The sequence below is a fragment of the Chlorocebus sabaeus genome, chromosome 1 (assembly GCF_047675955.1).
Source record: "Chlorocebus sabaeus isolate Y175 chromosome 1, mChlSab1.0.hap1, whole genome shotgun sequence".
Lineage (NCBI taxonomy): Eukaryota > Metazoa > Chordata > Mammalia > Primates > Cercopithecidae > Chlorocebus > Chlorocebus sabaeus.
In genome coordinates, this window is record NC_132904.1 from 8,351,760 (window position 1) to 8,373,621 (window position 21,862).

At 56.8% G+C, this 21,862-nt stretch overlaps 3 protein-coding genes across 3 annotated transcripts; 2 read left to right on the forward strand and 1 right to left on the reverse strand.

Annotated features, from left to right (window-relative positions):
• The first annotated feature begins 471 nt into the window (after positions 1-471).
• On the forward strand, positions 472-5,054 carry FIBP (FGF1 intracellular binding protein). The gene is made up of 10 exons (XM_007980886.3): positions 472-681; positions 883-1,081; positions 1,288-1,414; positions 2,576-2,676; positions 3,325-3,458; positions 3,799-3,907; positions 3,985-4,048; positions 4,337-4,423; positions 4,504-4,601; positions 4,932-5,054. The coding sequence occupies exons 1-10, from the start codon at positions 597-599 to the stop codon at positions 4,999-5,001; spliced, it is 1,074 nt and encodes a 357-aa protein (XP_007979077.2). The 5' UTR covers positions 472-596; the 3' UTR covers positions 5,002-5,054.
• A 179-nt stretch (positions 5,055-5,233) lies between these two features.
• On the reverse strand, positions 5,234-9,402 carry CTSW (cathepsin W). The gene is made up of 10 exons (XM_007981005.3): positions 9,026-9,402; positions 8,681-8,765; positions 7,454-7,567; positions 6,645-6,799; positions 6,449-6,545; positions 6,286-6,366; positions 6,071-6,196; positions 5,838-5,902; positions 5,550-5,756; positions 5,234-5,467 (listed from the first exon to the last, which is right to left on the reverse strand). The coding sequence occupies exons 1-10, from the start codon at positions 9,110-9,112 to the stop codon at positions 5,357-5,359; spliced, it is 1,128 nt and encodes a 375-aa protein (XP_007979196.2). The 5' UTR covers positions 9,113-9,402; the 3' UTR covers positions 5,234-5,356.
• A 5,624-nt stretch (positions 9,403-15,026) lies between these two features.
• Positions 15,027-21,796, forward strand: EFEMP2 (EGF containing fibulin extracellular matrix protein 2). Its single transcript, XM_037999060.2, has 12 exons — positions 15,027-15,526; positions 15,886-15,945; positions 16,260-16,377; positions 16,604-16,652; positions 17,259-17,465; positions 17,964-18,086; positions 18,377-18,493; positions 18,635-18,754; positions 19,981-20,100; positions 20,189-20,315; positions 20,554-20,749; positions 21,540-21,796. The coding sequence occupies exons 1-12, from the start codon at positions 15,459-15,461 to the stop codon at positions 21,699-21,701; spliced, it is 1,467 nt and encodes a 488-aa protein (XP_037854988.1). The 5' UTR covers positions 15,027-15,458; the 3' UTR covers positions 21,702-21,796.
• The last annotated feature ends 66 nt before the right edge of the window (positions 21,797-21,862 follow it).

The window sequence follows — 21,862 nt, forward strand, 5'->3', positions numbered from 1 at the left end:
CAGAATTAGCGACGTCAGTAGCTCGTGGGGATGGGGGTGTGGTTAAAACCAAGGTGGGAGCAGGCGCCCCAGGCCCAGGAGAGGTGCTCATGCGCAGGATGGACAAAGGGGTCTCCAGCAAGAGCCCGAGGAAGTCGGGCCATACCCCATTTTTGCGGAGAAGAGATTTAGTACAGAGCCCTGTGAAACCCCCTAAGTTTAGGATACAGGTCAAACTTAGGAGGTCCCGAAGAGGGCAGAGAAGGTGGGAGAAAAGCCAGGAGGAAGTGAGGGGAGAGGTTGCGGGGCCCGTGGAGACGAAAGGAGGAACTCCCTTCGCGCTCCTGCAGACCGCCGCGGGGAGACAGGACGCAGGAGCCCGGGACTCCCCCTCCCGGCGGGAGGAAGCGTTGCTCCTCCGCGTAGTCCTCCTTCTCTCTTCCCTCGCCGCTCCCGCCCCGTCCCCGCCCCCACTGGCTGTGTCCCGGAAGTGGTCCTATGCTGGGTCCGGATGCCGGGAGCGGAATCTCGGCACTCCCGGAAGTGGCCTGGAGGCGGTGGGCCAGGCCCGAGCGGTGCTCCCTCCTGCTCGGGCCGCCTCGGCCCCGGGCGTCGCCATGACCAGCGAGCTGGACATCTTCGTGGGGAACACTACCCTTATCGACGAAGACGTGTATCGCCTCTGGCTCGATGGTTACTCGGGTCCGTCAGGGACGTGTGGGGAAGCCCGTCAGCGGAGCGGTTGTTTTGAATGGGAGAGGGGGCGGGGCTAGGACTTGGTCATCCTTTAGGGAAGTGGGCGAGCGCCTGGGAATAAGGGGTGTTATAGGGGTCGGGGATGGAATCCCTTAAGGGCTTCTGGCGTCGGCGGGGCGGGACCTGATGCTAGCGCCCACTTTCCAGTGACCGACGCGGTGGCCCTGCGGGTGCGCTCGGGAATCCTGGAGCAGACGGGCGCCACGGCAGCGGTGCTGCAGAGCGACACCATGGACCATTACCGCACCTTCCACATGCTCGAGCGGCTGCTGCACGCACCACCCAAGCTACTGCACCAGCTCATCTTCCAGATTCCGCCCTCCCGGCAGGCACTACTCATCGAGAGGTGCTCACCCTGTGGGATGGTGGAGGCATCAACCAGTCTGACTGTATACCCATTTTCCCGGCTGAAACAGGCCCAGGGAGGGATGGGACTTACCCAGCCATCTGAAAGTTGAGAGCTGAAGGGGTCAGACCCAGGCTCTGCCAGGCCCCTCCAGGCCCCCTTTCCTCTTTTATGGGGGGGTCAATGGTGTTGTCTGACTTCACAAGGTACTATGCCTTTGATGAGGCCTTTGTTCGGGAGGTGCTGGGCAAGAAGCTGTCCAAAGGCACCAAGAAAGACCTGGATGACATCAGCACCAAAACAGGCATCACCCTCAAGAGCTGCCGGAGACAGGTGGGCACTGCACCCACACAGACACAGCATCCCATTTGCACTTCACTCCCTCCCTTTGACCACTGCCCCAGCTCCAGCCTCTGACTGTGGCAGCAGCTTCATACCTAGTCTTCTCCTCCCTTCCCCTTTCCCCTCCTTTTTTTTTTTTTTTTTTTTCTTTTTGAGACAGAGTCTTGCTCTGTGCCCCAGGCTGGAATGCAGTGGTGTGATCTCGGCTCACTGCAACCTCCACCTACTGGGTTCAGGCGATTCTTGTGCCTCAGCCTCTGCAGTAGCTGAGATTACAGGCGCCTACCACCACACCCGGCTAATTTTTGTATTGTTAGTAAAGACGGGGTTTCACCATGTTGGCCAGGCTTGTCTTGAACTCCTGGCCTCAAGTGATCATCTGCCTTGGCCTTGCAAAATGCTGGGATTACAGGCGTGAGCCACTGTGCCTGGCTCCCTGTTGCTCCTTCCAAGCTATCCTGTACTGTATGGCCAGAGTGACCTTTCAGAAGCCCAGATCTGACTTTGGGCTCCCACTGCGTCCTGGGTAGCAGCTGCACTTCTTGGCTTTGACCTATGGACTGTCCTGTGATCTCGTCCCTGCAGACCTCTCTAGGCTTACATTTCTCCAGCCCCCAGGCTTTCCTTTACTCATGTTGCTCTACCTGGAGGGTACTGTTGGCAGTATCTACCTCTTGAAATCCAAGACAGGAGATGAGATGCCACCTTCTCCACAAGCCTTTTTGGTGCGCCAGGAAGAAGTAACCCTTCTGGGCCTTTGATGCCTTTCTTTTGTATCTCCTGTGAGCTTTCTGTTTATAGCTTAGCATTTGTTTTTTATTTTTTAGTTCCTGGGGCTTAGCCAGGAAAGTCTGTTCCAACTCAAACTTGTGAAGATCTGGAGAGCATGGTGCTAAAATGGGGTTGGATTTAGAGATAAGATTGAGTAAACATTTATCCAAGGCAAGATACGGCAGGAGCTGCTAAGCATTTGAGTTGATAACAAGTACTAATAACCAATAGTTGGTTGAAGGAATAACAGATGCTAAATCAGCACTTGCCAACTGGATAGGTGGATGGGGAAGGGAGGGTTCAGTAAGCGGTTTATTGGGTGAGCGACATGGTGGATACTCTGACCAGTCTTCTCTTCTATCTACCCTAACTGCCCTGCAGTTTGACAACTTTAAGCGAGTCTTCAAGGTGGTAGAGGAAATGCGGGGCTCCCTGGTGGACAATATTCAGCAACACTTTCTCCTCTCTGACCGGTTGGCCAGGTGAGGAGCTAGCCACCTCCCCATCCTGCACACTACTTCCCTGGGCTCTGAGGCTCGTCCACCTTCCCTACCCCAACCCTTCTGACCTCCTTAGTATGCTGGGGGAATGATTATCCCACTTTTGGTCTGTACTTTTTTTTCTTTTTTTTTTTGAGACGGAGTTTCACTCTTGTTGCCCAGGCTGGAATGCAATGGTGCAGTCTCGGCTCACTGCAACCTCTGCCTCCCAGTTCAAGCAATTCTCCTGCCTCAGCCTCCCGAGTAGCTGGGATTACAGGCTTGAGCCACCGCACCCAACTTGGTCTGTACTTTGGACCAGACTGACCTGGATGCAAAGCACAGTCCAGCGATTTCCAGTTGGGCTGTTGAGAGATGCCATATGTAAAGCCATGGCACAGCCCTGGCACTTAGGAAGTGCTCAGTAAATAGTAACTGTTACCCTTATGGTCTCCCACTGTATCCACTAGGAAACTTGGGCTGGAACCTTCTTTTCGCACAGATGGGGAAAGGGCATAGAGAAGTGACTTGAGACATCTCACACAGCAACTTGAGGCGGAGAGAGGCCAGAACTCGGACACCCAGCTGAGGTTGCAGCTGCTTCCTAAGAAGGAATTTCAAGCCCTGAGGACCCTCCTCTCTTCTGTGCAGGGACTATGCAGCCATCGTCTTCTTTGCTAACAACCGCTTTGAGACAGGGAAGAAAAAACTGCAGTATCTGAGCTTCGGTGACTTTGCCTTCTGTGCTGAGCTCATGATCCAAAACTGGACCCTTGGAGCCGTCGGTGAGGCCCCCATCGACCCAAGTGCCTGGATGCCTCCCCATCCTCAGGATCTGATTCCCCACCAGTAGTTTCTCCCACAGGCCCCCAGTTCCCAGCATTCGCTCCTGTTCACGGCCCACACCCAGGCTACCCTGCCCATAGAATGTTTTCCCACACACAGCTTGTCTGCAGACAGAGGGCCTATTGCCTGTCTGTGGCCCGGGACATGTCCCTGCATCTCTCTGACACTCCATTTCCTCTTCTGTCCCTGGGGGGAAATGAGGTATTGGGTGAGGAAAGGCTTAGGCTATCCCAGGAGGGGATTTTGTCACCCACCGCAGCCCCCTTCATGGCCTCGTAGACTCGCAGATGGATGACATGGACATGGACTTAGACAAGGAATTTCTCCAGGACTTGAAGGAACTCAAGGTGCTAGTGGCTGACAAGGACCTTCTGGACCTGCACAAGAGGTGACCTTGTAGGGGGCCATGGGGCAGGGCCTGCAGTAGGGGCCCAGGTGGCTATAGGTGTGACCCTGTCTCTGCAGCCTGGTGTGCACTGCTCTCCGGGGAAAGCTGGGTGTCTTCTCTGAGATGGAAGCCAACTTCAAGGTCTGTGGTCCCATCCAGCCTCTGGCCTTTGGCATCGTCAGCCTCCAGTTCGCCACCTCTACTGGGCAGCTCTGCCCCTCCCAGAGACTGGCCGGCAGGTGGCGCTGCTGCTCCCTCTGGTGGCTGCTGATGGCGGCCGCTGACGGGAGCAGCTCATAAACAATGGGGACTTGGTTGATGGAGGGAGGTGGATGGATCTGGGGAGGGACCTACTCCTCCCCCAGCTTCTGTGCTCAGCTCCCAACTTCTGGGGCAGAAAGCAGAACTCCAAGGATCCCTGCCCCACAGAACCTGTCCCGGGGGCTGGTGAACGTGGCCGCCAAGCTGACTCACAATAAAGATGTCAGAGACCTGTTTGTGGACCTCGTGGAGAAGGTGAGCTGTCGTGCCCTCTGACGCCCAACCTGGCCTGTTCCCAGCCTAGACGAGTGCTAAGTATTCTCTTGGGCCCACAGTTTGTGGAACCCTGCCGCTCCGACCACTGGCCACTCAGCGACGTGCGGTTCTTCCTGAATCAGTATTCAGCGTCTGTCCACTCCCTCGATGGCTTCCGGTGAGCAGTCCTGTCCTCCTGTCTAGCTTGGCCTTGCCCCAGCCTGCCACCTGCCAGGACCTCACCTCCTGCAGACTCAAGGTTCCTCATTCTGCTACCCTGGGGGTAGGACCAAAGCTCTGGCTCCCCTAGAAGCTGTGTGATTTGGGGCAGGTTTCTTAACCTCTCCTTGCCTCAGTTTCCTCATATACAAACTGGGGTTCATCATGAGAAGAACTGTAAGAATTTTCTAAGGGCAAAATGAGTGACGGTGTAGAAAGCACTCAGGGCAGGGCCTCCACCATGGTGAGTGTTGTGAAAACTCAGCTGTCACTGTTCATGTTCTTACAGACACCAGGCCCTCTGGGACCGCTACATGGGCACCCTCCGCGGCTGCCTCCTGCGCCTCTATCATGACTGAGGCCCCTCCCAATGTCCCGCCCACACTGACAATAAAGTTGCCCTGAGTTTGGAGACTGGTCCTCGCTACGGGGAGCAGGTGGGGGGCGTGCAGATGTGCCTGTGTCTGTCTCTGAGCACCTGGTGTCCGTGTACAAGGATGGACATTTACAGTGGCCTCTTGGGAACTGGGACATATCTCAGGGAATGGTGACTGTGCTCCGCCCATCCACCAGAAGAGTCCACTCACAAGCCAGAGGTCTTGTCTTGGTTTATTCAGGCTGTATTGAGATTGGGAAGATGGGCAAAAACCTGGGGGTAGGGCTGGCGAGGAGGCAGCTGGCCTAACAGGACAGAGCTGAGGGGGCCAGGTGGGTTCAGGAAGGGCAGGAGACTCGGGGCTTCACATCCGGTTTCTGCACACGGGCAGTGAGCGGGAACCTGGTGATGCCACAGGTATTGCTCCCTCGGTGCAGCCGGAAGTAGCCCTAGGAGGTTAGGGGACACAGGGGTGGGAAGGTGGGAAGAGGCCTGTTCTGCCTTGCCCCTCCCCCAATAGATCACACTCACCTTCTCTCCCCACTGGGCCCCCCAGGAGTTCTTCAGGATCCAGTATGGGGTGGGGTGTGGAGGCTGAGGCTGAGACTGCGATGAGACTGTCTCTGCCCATATCCCCTCTGACTTGACGCTGCCAAAACCCACCAGCAGGACAGAGTGGTCCACAAGCTGGGGGTCACAGGTGGTGGGTGTGGCCTTGATCACACCTTTCTGGTATAGCTGCAGGGGGTGGGGGCCGAGGGGCTGAGTGTAGGGCCAAGTCCCCTGTGTTCCCCTCCCCCGCCAGCTCCCCCATCCCACCTGCAGGGGCTTCATGTTGATGGTCACGGTGATGGGGCCGTAAGTGGCCAGGTACTGGGCAATTCCTGGGGACGGGAGCATCATCAGACCCTTGGCATGTGGGCGTGTCAGTTTCTCTCTCGCTCCTTCGCTCCTCCCACCCCCTCTTGTCTTCTAGCCCAGTCACCCAGTATGTCTGCCTCTGCCCCGGTGTCTGTCCCTGCTGTCCGCCCACGTCCCTGCCCTGCCCGCACTGTGCTCGCTGTTCTGCAGCATGATGAAGTCCTGGATCCAGGCCACCTTGTGGTACTTCTTGGCGTGGCACCCTTGGGCTCTGACTTTACCCTGGAACGGGTAGTCCTTTTCACTGGCCAGGCCGCCTGCAGATAAGCAAGACAAGGGAGGAGGCTCCGCTCCTGCCCACCCTGTCCCCCTGCAGATGCACAGAGTGGCAGGGCAGCGCACTCACTGTTGTTGAGGACAGTTATGAACGCGTCCCAGACGAAGCCACCACGGCAGCCATCCCCACAGCGACCACAGTCCAGCAGTTCTGGTGCAAGAAGGGACAGTGTGGGTGACCAGGCCCCTAGGCCTCCCTCCCCTGTCACACCCGCACCCTCTGTCAGCCCTACCCTGCACGGAGACATCCACGAAATCCAAGAAATTGATGCGCCACAGGGCCTCTATGTTGCCTGCCGCTGCCATGGCCCAGCAGCAGTTGCAGTTTTTCTGGAGGGTGAGAGGGTGAGGCAGGGCTAGGTGTTCGGGCCAGGCCCCTCTCTTTCCCACCACTTAGCTGAATTAGAGCGAGCTGGGTGGGGCAGATACCTGGTCCTTGATAGATGAGATGGCACCGGCCACCTTCCGCCAGTCACAGGTGAAAGGCACTGACTCCTCTGGCTCTTCGGACCCTATCTCTCTGCCCATGCCGGGGACCCTTCCAGCTGCCCTCCGATACCCGTAGAGCTGGCCAAACTCCTCCTCTGGGGAACAGACAGGGCCACTGAGGTCTCTGTTTTGACCCCTTCTCCCTGTTCTGCCTCTCCCACTCCAGCCGTTGGTCCCATAATGCCCTGAGGGGCAAAAAGGCCAGGATAGGCCGGGTGTGGTGGCTCATGCCTATAATCCCAGCACCTTGGGAGGCCAAGGCAGATGGATCACTTGAGGTCAGGAGTCTGAGACCCCATCTCCACAAAAAGTAGAAAAATTAGCTGGGTATGGTTGTGCGGGCTTGTAGTCCCAGCTACTTAGAAGGCTGAGAGGTTGGGGAAATTGCTTGAGTGTAGGAGGTAGAGGCTGAGTGAGCTATGATTGCACCATTGTACTGCAGCCTGGACAACAGAGCAAGACCCCGTCTCAAAAGGCAGGGGTGCCGAGCCTAGAGAGGCCAGACTCCCTGCTGGGTGCTTCCGTGCAGCTGCTGTGCTGGCCCCTAGGCTGGGCTAGGACACAGGACTGCAGAGATTCTGCCCCTGCACTGGGTGATTTGATACCAGCACCCAAGCCCCTGGTCCTCAGGGAAATGAATTTCCTTCCCTGGGAAGTGAAAATTGAAGGTCCACTGGGTCCAGCTGCCAGTGTCCCTGGAGAGACCGCTTCCCCAACCACCACCTACAGGCCAGAAGGGTTAATGGTACCTGTGAGGTCACTGAATGGAGTCACCCCAAACTCAGCTGTGCCCAAGTCCTCCTCCTGCAGCCGCTGAGCCTGGGCCAGGTTGTGGGCAAAGATGTCCAGGCGGCGAGCATGCTCTGGACCAAGAGGGAGTTGTCCCAGGCTGACTCCCAAACCCTCAGGGGCAGGAAGTAGCCCTGGCTGGGCACCCTTCCACCCACACCCACCCAGCTGAGCACTGGCTGCTTTCGTGTAGCCCCTACAAGTCCCCACTGCAAATACCCAGGCCCAGGAAGTGGTTACCCAGCCCACCTAGGTTTGGGTTTTCCCCAGAGGCAGCAAGAGGACCATCTCTGGCCACCCTGGGTGGGAAGCCAGGCAAGGGGTCTGGTGGCGGTGACTCAAGGAAAGGATGCGCAACCAGAGACCAGCTTCCTGCCAGTCCACCTCCTTTACACCTCTGACCACAGGAGGAGAGCTGGAACATGACGGGGAGAGGAGACGACAGCATGGGCAGCCTGGGCTAAAAGGCACACGCAGACCAGCCCCCTAGAAAGATCAGTACAGTGAGAGGGCAGGGGCAGGGGTTAGTTCATGGGCTAGAGAAGAAGTCCCCAACGTGGGGACAAAATGGATGTCCTTGGGTGTTTGCTGAATGAACAAAGGACTAGGTGGTGGGCCCCTGCCCACTGCCTGGAATCGCAGGGAAGTGACTGTGGAGCCAGGGGATCATGTAGGACTAGGGCAGGACCTCACCCCCTGCCACTGCCCTCCAGATCCATAGCAAAGAATGATCCTGGACCCACTCATGCTTTCAGGAAACCAGGGAGCACATGCCCAGCCCTGCCCTGTCCTGCTGAGTGGCCTTGGCCATGCCTGTTCCCCACCCTGAGCTTCAATTTTTTCATCTATTACAAAGTGGGATGGCTGGGCTCGGTGGCTCACACCTATAATCCCAGTCCTTTGGGAGGCTGAGGCAGGTGGATCACCTGAGGTCAGGAGTTCAAGACCAGCCTGGCCAACATGGTAAAACCCCGTCTCTACTAAAAATGTAAAAGTCAAGTGTGGTGGTGCATGCCTGTAATCCCAGCTACTTAGAGGCTGAAGCAGGAGAATCGCTTGAACCTGGGAGGTGGAGGTTGCAGTGAGCCAAGATGACACCATTGCACTCCAGCCTGGTCAACAAGAGTGAAACTCCGTCTCAAAAAAAAATGGGGGCTTGGAGTGGAGATGTATGTGCCCTGTGATACCTTCTGGGCTCAAGTAACTCCGGTTGAACTGGATCTGGAACAGCTTGAAGGCCTCTTTCAGCTCCAGCGGCTGGGGACCGAGGTCCTGGCAAGGAACCAAGGGTAGAGAGGGGCAGTGGGCAGAGGAATCATTGCTGGGGCCCCACCTTAGCTCCTAGCTGTGCAAGGACTGGGCTAGGGGTCAGCCAGTTAGCCTTCTCTGTCTTCCCATGTGCACTTGGGCACGTCAGCCCCCTCTCCAGCCTCAGTGACTCCCTCTGAAAAATGAGAATGACAGGCCAGCTGTTTCTGAAGGGGTGACCCCAGGTGTGGGACTGGCAGCGGTAAGATTTTGGGAGCACTTACCTGGGCCCTAAGGGAGCCTCTGATGCCTTGGGCTAGGCCTGCCACCAACAGGGCCAGGAGGCAGGAAGGGTGCGCAGTCAGTGCCATGCTGGTGCAGTCTGGAGTGGCATGGAGGCAGGAAGCCGTGCAGATTGAGGAGGAGGGTGTGAGGGCAGGGCTGGAGAAACCACGAAGGGGAAGACAGGTTTGGTGGGTGAGGGGTGGAACCCTAGAACCCACAACTTATTCAGGCCTTCAGGCTTTCAGTCCTCTGCCTGTCTGCTCCCCAACCCACCCCTTTATCTTTCTTTCTTTCTTTCTTTCTTTTTTCTACCCAGGGTGGAGTGCGGTGGCACAATCTGGGCTCGCTGCAACCTCCACCTCCTGGGTTCAAGCAATTCTCCTGCCTCAGCCTTCCGAGTAGCTGGGACTACAGGCGTACACCACCATGCCCAGCAATTTTTTTGTATTTTCAGTAGATACAGGGTTTCACCATGTTGGTCAGGCTGGTCTTGAACTCCTGACCTCAGGTGATCCACCCGCCTCAGCCTCCCAAAGTGCTGGGATAACATGCGTGAGCCACTGCACCTGGCCAAAGGAACCATTCTTGCTCCTACTATGAAGCTCAGTCACCTCAATGGCTGCCTCTTTCAAGAAGCCTTCCCTGCTTCCCCAACCTCTGGTAGAAGCTTTGCAGCCCCTTCAGCCCAGCTGCACCTGTGCCCATTGGGCATCTGCCTCCAGCCACACCAGAAGTGTTTGGTTTGCTTGTGTCCTCGGTGCCCAGGATAGGGCTAGGCATGGGGCAGGCTCGCTAGGTGTTTGTTGACTGAACAATTGATCATCATAAGTTGTAAACAAGAAAGCAGGTTGGGCACAATGGCTCATGCCTGTAATCCCATCACTTTGGGAGGCCAAGGTAAGAGAATCATTTGAGCTCAGGAGTTGGAGACAAACCTGGGCAACTGAGCAAGACTTCATCTCTACTAAAAAAATAATTTAAAAAAGTTAGCCAAGCATGGTGGTGCCCTCCTGTAGTCCCAGCTACTGGGGAGGCTGAGGCCAGTGGGATTGCTTGAGCCTGGAAGATCAAGGCTGCAGTGAGCAATGATCATGCCACGGCACTCCAGCCTGGGTCCAAGATCCTGTGTCAAAAAAACAAAACCAGGCCAGGCACGGTGGCTCACGCTTGTAATCCCAGCACTTTCGGAGGCCGAGGCGGGTGGATCACCTGAGGTCAGGAGTTCAAGACCAGCCTGGCCAACATGGTGAAACCCTGTTTCTACTAAAAATACAAAAAAGTAGGTGGGTGTGGTGGCGGGTATCTATAATCCCAGTTACTCGGGAGGCTGAGGCACGAGAATGACTTGAACCTGGGAGGTGGAGGTTGCAGTGAGCCGAGATCGTGCCATTGCACTCCAGCCTGGGCAACAAGAGTGAAACTCCATGTCAACAAAACAAAACAGGAAAGCGCAGAGTCAGAGTCCAGGAGCAGCCATTGCTGCTAGTGCCTCCCGTTCCTCATCCCTCCCATGGTCTAGGGATGAGGATAAGGGGGCTGAAAAGCCAGAAGGATAACTGTGAGCATCACAGACAGAGGGAGGCCAAAATCTAACTTGTGAGGTCAAGGGCTGGGCAGCAGTATTAACACCCATTACTGCTGTCTGTGTTCTAAGTGGGTCCTTGGGCTGGAGACCTCCCCTCTAGGGGTTCAGGCTGAGAACTGGTGACCAAGACCAGAGAAGGATGTGAAGAGCTGGCTCTCTAGGGTTCCACGGGGCGGGAGACAGGACAGCTCTAATCCTGGGATTTATTCACTTACATGCTCACTACTGCATTTCTTTATTAGGATTCCTCCCAAAGTCATGAGGCCACACTGTATCGCCCTGCCCAGAGAGTAAGCCAAGGGGCTTCTCTATTTGAAAAGCATGCTGCTGCCTTTATTGAAATGCCATGGATAGACCATCCCCAGAGTGGTGCCTAGCCCTGTGGTTCTAGAGCCCAGTTACGGGCCCCAGCCAGGCTTGTCCTGTTGTGTGACTGATGGTTAAGGCTCCGTGTCAGCCCTCAGAGGTGGAGGTCCCAATGCGGGTCTGTTGTGATGGTAGGATGTGGGAGGCCATGGGGAGGAGGGACTGGAGGTGTGCGGCCCAGTGGCCTTCCTCTTTGATCCTCTCTTTCCTTCCCTTGAACGAGAGCTCCCAAGGCCAGGAGGTTTGGGTCTGTTTTTAGTCAGTGCTGTGTCCCTGGTGCCTAGCACCACAGCGTCTGCTTCACAGTGGCCACTCAGTAAACATTTTTTGTTTTGTTTTGTTTTTTTGAGACGGAGTCTCACTCTGTCACCCAGGCTGGAGTACAGTGTCATGATCTCTGCTCACTGCAACCTCTGCCTCCCGTGTTCCAGCGATTCTCCTGCCTCAGCCTCCCAAGTAACTGGGACTACAGGTGCACGCCACCATACTCAGGTAATTTTTTTGTATTTTTAGTAGAGACAGGGTTTCACCATGTTGGTCAGGCTGGTCTCAAACTCCTGACCTCAAGCAATCCACCTGTCTCAGCCTCCCAAAGTGCTGAGATGACAGGCATGAGCCACTGCGCCTGGCCGAGTAAACTTGTTGAGTGGATCAGTGAACTTCCTCCCTCCACCCACTCACTCATTTGTCCATTCACCTGCTGACCCTGCAGATCCCTGCTGGCACACAGTAAGGGGTGGGCCACGGGCACAGGGGCCTCACTGCCTGAGAGGAGCTCACTACTTGGTCGGAGAGAGACACTGATCCAGTGGTGTCTGGGACCTTGAAAGGGACCCAGTGCAGAGCAGGCCAAGGCAGGGAAAGTCACTGAGGGTGCAGAGGACCGGGGAGGCATTCTGAGGAGGCAACTCCAAGTGGGAGGCTCATTCAGGCTGGATAGTGCAAAGATGGAGGTTCAGGTCCAGGTTGTGCACCAGCCGTGCACTAAGTCATCCCCCCGGGCCTCATGTCTTCATCTCTAATTGGCAATGACAATTCTCAGGCTGAGGCTCGAGTGGAAAGATACTTAGTGGAGCACCCAACACTGTGGCACAGAGTCAGTGTTCGCAGGGCGGGTGCTTCATGCTCTAATATGGGGCAAGGAGTTCAGCGGGTCTTGAAGTCCATGGGACATGAGTGCAAGTCCCATCCTTCACCTGGGACAAGTCTCTCAGCCTCCCTATCTGTGAAACGGGGTGATAGCAGCACCTCTTTCCTGCCTTTTTTTATTTTTTTATTTTTATTTTTATTTTTATTTTTTTTTTGAGACGGAGTCTCGCTCTGTCGCCCGGGCTGGAGTGCAGTGGCTGGATCTCAGCTCACTGCAAGCTCCACCTCCCGGGTTTACGCCATTCTCCTGCCTCAGCCTCCTGTGTAGCTGGGACTACAGGCGCCCGCCACCATGCCCGGCTAGTTTTTTGTATTTTTTAGTAGAGACGGGGTTTTACCGTGTTAGCCAGGATGGTCTCGATCTCCTGACCTCGTCATCCACCCGTCTCGGCCTCCCAAAGTGCTGGGATTACAGGCTTGAGCCACCGCGCCCGGCCTCCTGCCTTTTTTTATATTTCCTTTTTTTGAGACAGGGTCTTGCTCTGTCGCCCAGGCTGGAGTGCAGTGGCACGATCTCGGCTTACTGCAACCTCCACCTCTCAGGTTCAGGTGATTCTCCTGCCCCAGCCTCCTGAGTAGCTTACAGGTGTTCACCACCATAGCCAGCTAATTTTTGTCGTTTTAGTAGAGTTGGGGTTTTGCCATGTTGGCCAGGCTGGTCTGGAATTCCTGACCTCAGGTGATCCACCCACCTTGGCCTCCTAAAATGCTGGGATTACAGGCATGAGCCACCATGCCCGGCCTATTGTGATATTATTACAGACTATAAACTTCACTTTTTTTTTTAAGATGGAGTCTCGCTCTGTTGCCCAGGCTGGAGTGCAGTGGAGTGATCTCGGCTCACTGCAAGCTCTGCCTACCAGGTTCACGCCATTCTACCGCCGCCTCAGCCTTCCAAGTAGCTGGGATTACAGGTGCCCACCACCATGCCTGGCTAATTTTTTTGTAGAGATGGGGTTTCGCTGTGTTAGCCAGGATGGTCTTGATGTCCTAACCTCGTGATCTACCCGCCTTGGCCTCCTAAAGAAACTTCACTTTTTTGAAGTGTACAATTCAGTGGGTTTTAGTATGTTTGCATAGTTATGTGACCATCACTACTATCTAGTTTTAGAATATTTTCATTATCCCAAAGAAAACCCAGACCCATTAGCAGTCACTCCCCATTCCCCACCTTCCTCTGGCAACTATTAATCTACTTTCTGTTTTTCTGGGTTTGCCTATTCTGGTTATTTCATATAAATGTAATATGTGTGCTGGGCACGGTGGCTTACGCCTATAATCCAAGCACTGTAGGAGGTTGAGGTGGGTGGATCACCTGAGATCCGGAGTTCGAGACCAGCCTAACCAATATGGTGAAACCCCGTGTCTACTAAAAACACAAAATTAGCCGGGCGTGGTGGCAGGCACCTGTAATCCCAGCTACTTGGGAGCCTGAGGCAGGAGAATTGCTTGAACCCGGCAGGCAGAGATTGTGGTGAGCCGAGATCATGCCATTTCACTCCAGCCTGAGCAACAAGAGCAAAACTCCACCTAAAAAAAAATAAAAAATAAATAGAATATGTGGCTTTTTGTGTCTGGCTTCTTTCACTTCACATAATATTTTCAAGAATTCACCTATATTGTGGCATGCATCCGTACTTCATTCCTTTTTATGGCTGAAAAATGTTCCACTGTATGGATGTACTGCATCTTGTTATTCATCAGTTGACAGATTGTGTGTTGTTTCTGCATTTGGCTCTTATATATAATGCAGCTGTAAACGCTGTGTACAGATGTGTGTGTGTGTGTACATATCTTTTCAATTATCCTAGGTTTGTGTCCCTAGGAGTGAAATTGCCAGGTCATCTGATAACATTTTGAGGAACTGCCAAACCATTTTCCACCAACAGTGCATGAGGGCTCCAGTTTCTCCATATCTTTGCCAACACTTGTTATTGTCTTTCTCGTTTTAAAGAGCTATTATTATTATTATTATTATTATTATTTTGAGACGGACTCGCTCTGTCACCCAGGCTGGAGTGCAATGGCACAATCTCGGCTCATTGCAACCTCTGCCTCCCAGCTTCAAGAGATACTTCTGCCTCAACCTCCGGAGTAGCTGGGATTAGAGGCAGTACCACCACACCGGCTAATTTGTGTTTTTGTTGGCCAGGCTGGTCTTGAACTCCTGACCTTGTGATCTGCCCACCTCGGGCTCCCAAAGTGTTGGGGTTACAGGCGTGAGCCACTGCGTCTGGCCTATTATTATTATTATTTTATTTATTTATTTTTGAGATGGAGTCTTGCTTTGTCACCCAGGCTGGAGTGCAGTGGTGTGATCTGGGCTCACTGCAAGCTCTACCTCCCGAGTTCAAGCGATTCTCCTGCCTCAAGTTCCCGAGTAGCTGCGACCACAGGCACGCGCAACCACGCCTGGCTAATTTTTATATTTTTAGTAGAGATGGTGTTCCAGACTGGTCTCGAACTCCTGACCCCAGGTGATCCACCCGCCTCGGCCTCTCAAAGTGCTGGGATTACAGGCGTGAGCCACTGCGCCCGGCCCCTGAAGAACTATCATTTAACCTTCTGGCCCCAGCGGCTGGGAGGGATGGTGGTGGTAGAGTGGCGAGGAGCGGGAACTGCGCAGTTAACCTGAACCCCAGGCGCTCGCCTCGGGACCCACCAGCACGTCCCCTCCTTGGCAGGCTGGGGTCACGTGGAGGGCGACTGTAGGGATAAGCAGGGATGGCAAAGGGAAAGGAAGGGCGGGCCCCAGGCGGGGGATCCCCGGACACGCAGCGATTTCCCGCCTGGCTCCGCCCGGAGACGTGGGCAAACAGAGGCCACTCCCCTTCCTGGGAGCCAGCACCGCCCATACTCCGCCTCCAAGGACACGCCACTTGGGGCGGAGGCGGAAACCGGGCGGGGGACGCGGGTGCGAGGAGGTCGAGGAGGCACGTTGGCACCCGACCCTGGCATCCTGCACGTCCGACATCAGCCCTGCCCTCCTTCTCAGGGGCTTCCATTCATTTTGTGCCACAAGGGAACTGCCGCCCTCGCCCCCAAACTTGTAGCTTTGTGGATGGAGGGTGTGGGTGACGCCGTGTGCAGTGAAGACCACCTGGCTGAAGACGGTCCTGGGGGTGGAGGGCAGGAGGGAGCGAGAAGGACAATTCTGCACCTGGGAGCCTCTCGTTCCTGGGCGAGGGTCTGGGGACCCTGGATGAAGTTTTAGGATGTTTTAGAATGACGGTCTGGGGCAGAGAATAAAATTTTGAAGGGAGCAGATTGAGGGTCTGGAGGACTGGGTGAGGTGGGCTCTGAGTACCCAGGACGATCTCGGGAGGCGCAGAATGAGAATCTGGGGGCTCCAGGATTACAGTGTGGATGCACAGGATGAAATTCTGGGGGCGCAGATTAGGTAGGATCTAGGCGAGCAGCATGACATTTTTGGTGAGCGTCTGGGGGTCCCCGGGTGAGTCTGGGTGCCTGGCATCAAGGTCAGGGCCCCAGGATCGAGCGCTGGGGGACCCTGGACCAGCGTCGGGAGGTGGCTCCGGGCGGCGCCGCGGGGGACCGGGTGGGGGCCTGTGGCTGGCCGGGGGCGGAGAAGCTGGGGGTCGGGGTCCCTCCCCCTGGCGCGGGCTCAGGAATCCGCCGAAGGGCGGGCGGAGGCGCCGGGGTGGGCCGCGTCGCGGCAGGCGGGCGGGCGGGCGGGGGGCGCTTCCTGGGGCCGCGCGTCCAGGGAGCTGTGCCGTCCGCCCGTCCGTCTGCCCGCAGGCATTGCCGGAGCCAGCCGAGCCGCCAGAGCCGCGGGCCGCGGGGGCGTCGCGGGCCCAAGTGAGTGGCTGTGACCGTCCGTGGGGGAGAGCGCGGGCCGGAGTCTCGGCCGAATCCGCGGCAGCGTAGCGCCCACAGAGGCCCGCGCTCCTCGGCCTTCGCCGCAGGGGCGCGGGGCGGGGTGGCCGGGGCGGGTGGGCCTGGGGCCCGGGGCCCGGGACCTGGGCCTGTGAGGAGTCGGCCCCCAGCCCTGGGAGGCCCCGAGACCCAAGCACGTTCCTGAGCGGGCAGTGGCGGGGGCTGGGCTCGGACTCCCGACACAAGGAGCGGGGTGCCGCGGCAGAGGCCCTTGACCGGTGTCCACCATCTCGCAGCCCCAGGATGCTCCCCTGCGCCTCCTGCCTACCCGGGTCTCTACTGCTCTGGGCGCTGCTGCTGTTGCTCTTGGGATCAGCTTCTCCTCAGGATTCCGAAGAGCCCGACAGCTACACGGTGGGGACAGTGAGGGCCGCTGGCCTGGGATGGGGAGGGTAGGGAGGAAGAGACCCGGACCCCGGGGTGGCTGCTGCCGGGGAAGTCTCCTTCTCCTGGCTGGTGGAGGGCTGGGGGCCATTGTTTGGAGCAGGCCGGAGGGTGGCCAGGCTCAGGCCATAGTGTTGGCCTGGTCAGTTGGAGGAGATCTTTGGGTGACCACTGGCCACTTCTGGTTCCCTTCCAGGAATGCACAGATGGCTATGAGTGGGACCCAGACAGCCAGCACTGCCGGGGTGTGTGTGCCTGGGGGACCAAACACCCCCAGGAACCCAGAAAGGGATTGATAGCTGCTTTCCAAGGGACAGCCCCACATCCGAGAGCTGCCACGGGAGCCCAGCAGCTCGTCCTATGCCCAGCTCTGCTACACCGAGGCCAGCTCTGGTTCTCTGGAGGCCAGTTCAGCTAGGGGTGGCCTTGCCCTCTCCCAGAAACCCAGGAAACCTTGCCCCTACCCCTCAGAAGAGCTGGATCCTGTACGCCTTATCTGAACCACTCTCCTGTCCCAGCTCTTTGTCTCATCACAACCTGGGAGGGTAGTGTCCCCAGGGGTGGGTAAGGAGGCCCCCGCTCTTGGGCTGAGCTAGGGCTAGGGCTGTGGGGAGGGATAGAGACCCACTTGCAGGCCAAGAATGAGGGCAACAGTGGGAACAGCTGCCCCACCTCCAGCCTTGACCAACCCTGGGGAGGGGTCCCGGGCAGGCAGACTTAGCTTGTTGAGCAGAGTGGGAAGGCTTTGCTGGGGCCACACATCTCGGAGAAGGCCGAGCTGGGCTCCTGCCTCCGCTCCCTCCAGGGCCAGCCTAGGAGACTGGCTGTGCCCAGCAGGCCCCTCTCTGCAGATGTCAACGAGTGTCTGACCATCCCTGAGGCCTGCAAGGGAGAAATGAAGTGCATCAACCACTACGGGGGCTACTTGTGCCTGCCCCGCTCCGCTGCCGTCATCAACGACCTACATGGCGAGGGACCCCCACCACCAGTGCCTCCCGCTCAACACCCCAACCCCTGCCCACCAGGCTATGAGCCCGACGATCAGGAGAGCTGTGTGGGTGAGTGGGGACTGCTCTGGTGCCTGGCTTCCAGTCCTCTCACCAAGCGTCTTAAACTCAGACCTCATGTTCCTTCCCGGCTCAAAAGGGCCGCTGGTGACGTCCACACCCTCATCCAGACACTCATGTTGTTTGCGACCTGCCACAGGTGGCCCCAGCTTGTGCGCCACTGCTCCAGCCAGCTCCGGCCACCTCCCCTTGGTTGCTGCAGAGATACTGCAGGAACTCTGACTTCCAGTGTCTGTCCCCTGGGAGCCACAGGCCTTGGAGGAAGGACAGTCCAGGAATCAGTGCTTCTGGGGGTGTGTGGACAGGACCTTATTTCCTATGCAACCCCCAACATGCGGTTTTAGAGGTTAGGGGTGCCTTTCCTGTTGGCTCCAGGCTGGTGAACTCTTACGTGTGCTGTTGAGAGAACTGAATTCAAGTGTTGGATCTATGTGTCATGTTGGGTGGTGTGCGGGATCCCAGGCAGGGGCTGAGTGGTGTCTCTCGCAGATGTGGACGAGTGTGCCCAGGCCCTGCACGACTGTCGCCCCAGCCAGGACTGCCATAACTTGCCTGGCTCCTATCAGTGCACCTGTCCTGATGGTTACCGCAAGATCGGGCCCGAGTGTGTGGGTGAGTCCAGGGAGCAGCTTCTCTAGGCTCTGTGACCCTGGTCTGGCCCTTGCCCTAGCACCTGACCCCCATTCAACCCACGCTTCACCCCCAGCCCCTGCCACCTCACCCTCCTGTCATCAGACACAGAGGACTGTATGGGGGTGTATTTGGGAGGTGTCCTGGCTGACCCTGCCCAATTCAGCTCCCCGGACACAGGCAGGATTATGGGTGGTTAAGCCTTGAGTCCCAACTGGCTCGAGCCCACCTGCCCTCTGCCCTCTGCCCTCCTTCTTCTGCCTCTATCCCAGACATAGACGAGTGCCGCTACCGCTACTGCCAGCATCGCTGCGTGAACCTGCCTGGCTCCTTCCGTTGCCAGTGCGAGCCGGGCTTCCAGCTGGGGCCTAACAACCGCTCCTGTGTGGGTGAGGCTGGGCCGGGCCAGGCTCCTGGGTCCTGGGCAGGGAGGTGTGAGGTGGGGGCGCTCCCTCCCTGACCAGCCCAGGTAGAGTGGAGGCTCTGGGCTGCTCCTCCGCTTTCATCCCTGTTTTACCTGGCACCCCCAGATGTGAACGAGTGTGATATGGGGGCCCCATGCGAGCAGCGCTGCTTCAACTCCTATGGGACTTTCCTGTGTCGCTGCCACCAGGGCTATGAGCTGCACCGGGATGGCTTCTCCTGCAGTGGTGAGAGCTCCACCCCTGCTGCGTACTCCTCCATGAGCCCCCAGGCCCTACCTATGCTGTGCTTCCTGCCACACAGTTCTCCATTTGAGGCCTCCGCGTCCCGTCACTGTGCACCCAGCTGCCTCCCGGTACTCCACTCCGGCTGGCTGTGGAGCACTGCCAGACCAGTGGGGAAGGCACAAGAAGAGGCAGCTAGGTCCCTACTGAAGCCTACTGGGGAGACTGAGGATGTGGGTGCCACTTGTCCCACGTGTCAGGCTCACCTGCATTTACCTGCATTTGAATTTTGCACTAGGACAAGTCGCTTCTCTCTGAGCCTGTTTCTGCTTCTGTAGTGGGTTGTGTTGAGGATTAGGTGAGAGTGTCATAGATGGGCTCCAGCCTGTCTCAAGCTGCAGTGCTTTAAAGTGAATTGACTGCCACTTAATGAGAACCTGCCCTTGTAGTGTGTTCCCTGACACACTTGGCCTCCTTCCTCTCAAGAATCCTAGGAGGTATGATTTTCTCCTTCCTCTACAAAATGAGGACATTCAGATCTCCCTCCAGGTTTGTTGAGAGGATTACATTAAAATAAGCACAAAGTCCTGGGTAAATGGTGACTTTCATTATTCAGCTAAAAGAGGTTAAGTGACCTGCCCGAGTTCATACAGCCAGGATGAGATGGGGCCAGGGCTCGATCCTAGACTTCTCACACACACCCTGTCAACTGGCACATACCCTCTATGTTATGCTTCGCTGCGGGATGAGGCCTCACTGCTACCTGGCAGCATGAGTGGAACAAGAGAAGGGAAATGGTCTGCCTGTGAAGCTCAGTTAGCTGGAGGTGACCACTGGGTGCTCGGGCTGACTGTGGGTTGCAGGAATTAGGCAGGTTACAGCACAGGGCGGACCCATGAGACTCATCTAGTCTAACACACTCATTTTACTGATTGGGAAAATAAGATTCCCCTAAATCAGCCGGTGGGATTCACACCCAAGCCTCTAGATTCCCACTAACTTTATTCAGTGTTTCCTCCAGTTCTGGGCAGAGAGAAGTCTGAGCTGGGGCAGCCTGGGCAGAACTTTGTTTGAACCCTCCATCTCCCGGCTGAGCTTGTGGCTTGTCTCATCCCCCTGTCTTCCTACATTCAGCCTAACACGGGGCTGGGCCTTCTTAGGAAATGTTTGTGGGACTGAATGGTAAAGACTGCCCTTGACCCGGGGTCCCCATCCCCATGCTTCCTCAGATATTGATGAGTGTAGCTACTCCAGCTACCTCTGCCAGTACCGCTGCGTCAATGAGCCAGGCCGTTTCTCCTGCCACTGCCCACAGGGGTACCAGCTGCTGGCCACACGCCTCTGCCAAGGTACAGGTTGCCTGGGTGGGATGGGCAGGATGGTGTCAGGAGCTGGCAGCCTGACGCCCCCGATTCTAGCCCCTCTCCCCTGGCACAGACATTGACGAGTGTGAGTCTGGTGCACACCAGTGCTCCGAGGCCCAAACCTGTGTCAACTTTCATGGGGGCTACCGCTGCGTGGACACCAACCGCTGTGTGGAGCCCTACATCCAGGTCTCTGACAAGTGAGTCAATTTGATGCCAGGCCCCGAGAGAAACTACGTCTCCCAGGGGGCTTTGGGGCTGACTGGCATCTATTCGGACAAGTGAGTGCCCCTGAGGGCTGATGGGAACCATAGTCCTTCATGACAACCAGTCACAGGGGTGGGAGGGTCCTTTTGGAATTCCCTTCCTTTGTAGGGTAGGAGAAATTGGGGGGACAGGCACGGAGCTCATTCATGTCCCCCACCTCGGGGTCTCTAGCCGCTGCCTCTGCCCAGCCTCCAACCCTCTGTGTCGAGAGCAGCCTTCATCCATTGTGCACCGGTACATGACCATCACCTCAGAGCGGAGCGTGCCCGCCGACGTATTCCAGATCCAGGCGACATCTGTCTACCCCGGTGCCTACAATGCCTTTCAGATCCGTGCTGGAAACTCGCAGGGGGACTTCTACATTAGGGTAAGGTTTCTGCAACCCTCAACTGACATGCACAATCTAAAACTGAACTCCAGGACACCTTAAGGGGGAACTCGGCCAGGCTGCTATGCCCCGCCCCTCCCCAAAGCCCCACCCCCGGGAGGCGGGATTTCTGTAGGACGACAAGGGTATTCTAAATTCCCATGGTGCAAAGGGCAGATGGTTAAACGCAATTCTAACGAAGCACTCGGACATGGGAGTTTGAGTCCTGGTACTGGTTTTCCATATCTGATCTCAATTTCACCCACAAACCAAGGGAATGGCGTGTGCAGGGGCCTGGGGTCAGAAAGTCCACTCCTTGCTGGTGGATGTGTTAGGTGGGAGGGGGCCAGGGGTGGCTCACAGTGAGCTGCTCATGGTGAGTGGCAGCAGCATGCATGGGTCTCACCAGGAGAAGGGGTTTGTCTAGAACCAGCGCTTCTCTTTCATTTTGAAACTGAATGCTCTGAAGGGAGTCTGCTGACTTTGGATCACCAAAGGTCCCACCACTCCCAAGAGCCACATGGTGACCTTGAATCATCAGTTAGCCTGGGTCAGAGAGAACGAGCTGGAAAGGGTGGGAAGAGCCCCAGCAGGAGATTTCTGAAGGCAGGAGCCTGGGTTGGGGAGTAGAGATGTTGAGGGTGTCAAAGAGCTGGATGAGAGTCTGGGGTCGCAGCCTGACCAGGGCTGTCCCTCCACCTCACAGCCACGGGGCAGGGAGGTGACGCTGGGGCAGGGGCCTAGCACACAGGCTGACACAACATATATCCCTCCACCCACTGCCCTGCAGCAAATCAACAACGTCAGCGCCATGCTGGTCCTCGCCCGGCCGGTGACAGGCCCCCGGGAGTACGTGCTGGACCTGGAGATGGTCACCATGAATTCCCTCATGAGCTACCGGGCCAGCTCTGTACTGAGGCTCACCGTCTTTGTGGGGGCCTACACCTTCTGAGGAGCAGGAGGGAGCCACCCTCCCTGCAGCTACCCTAGCTGAGGAGCCTGTTACGAGGGGCAGAACGAGAAAGGCAATAAAGGGAGAAAGAAGGAGTCCTGGTGGCTGAGGTGGGCGGGTCACACTGCAGCAAGCCTCAGGCTGGGGCAGGGTGGGACTTG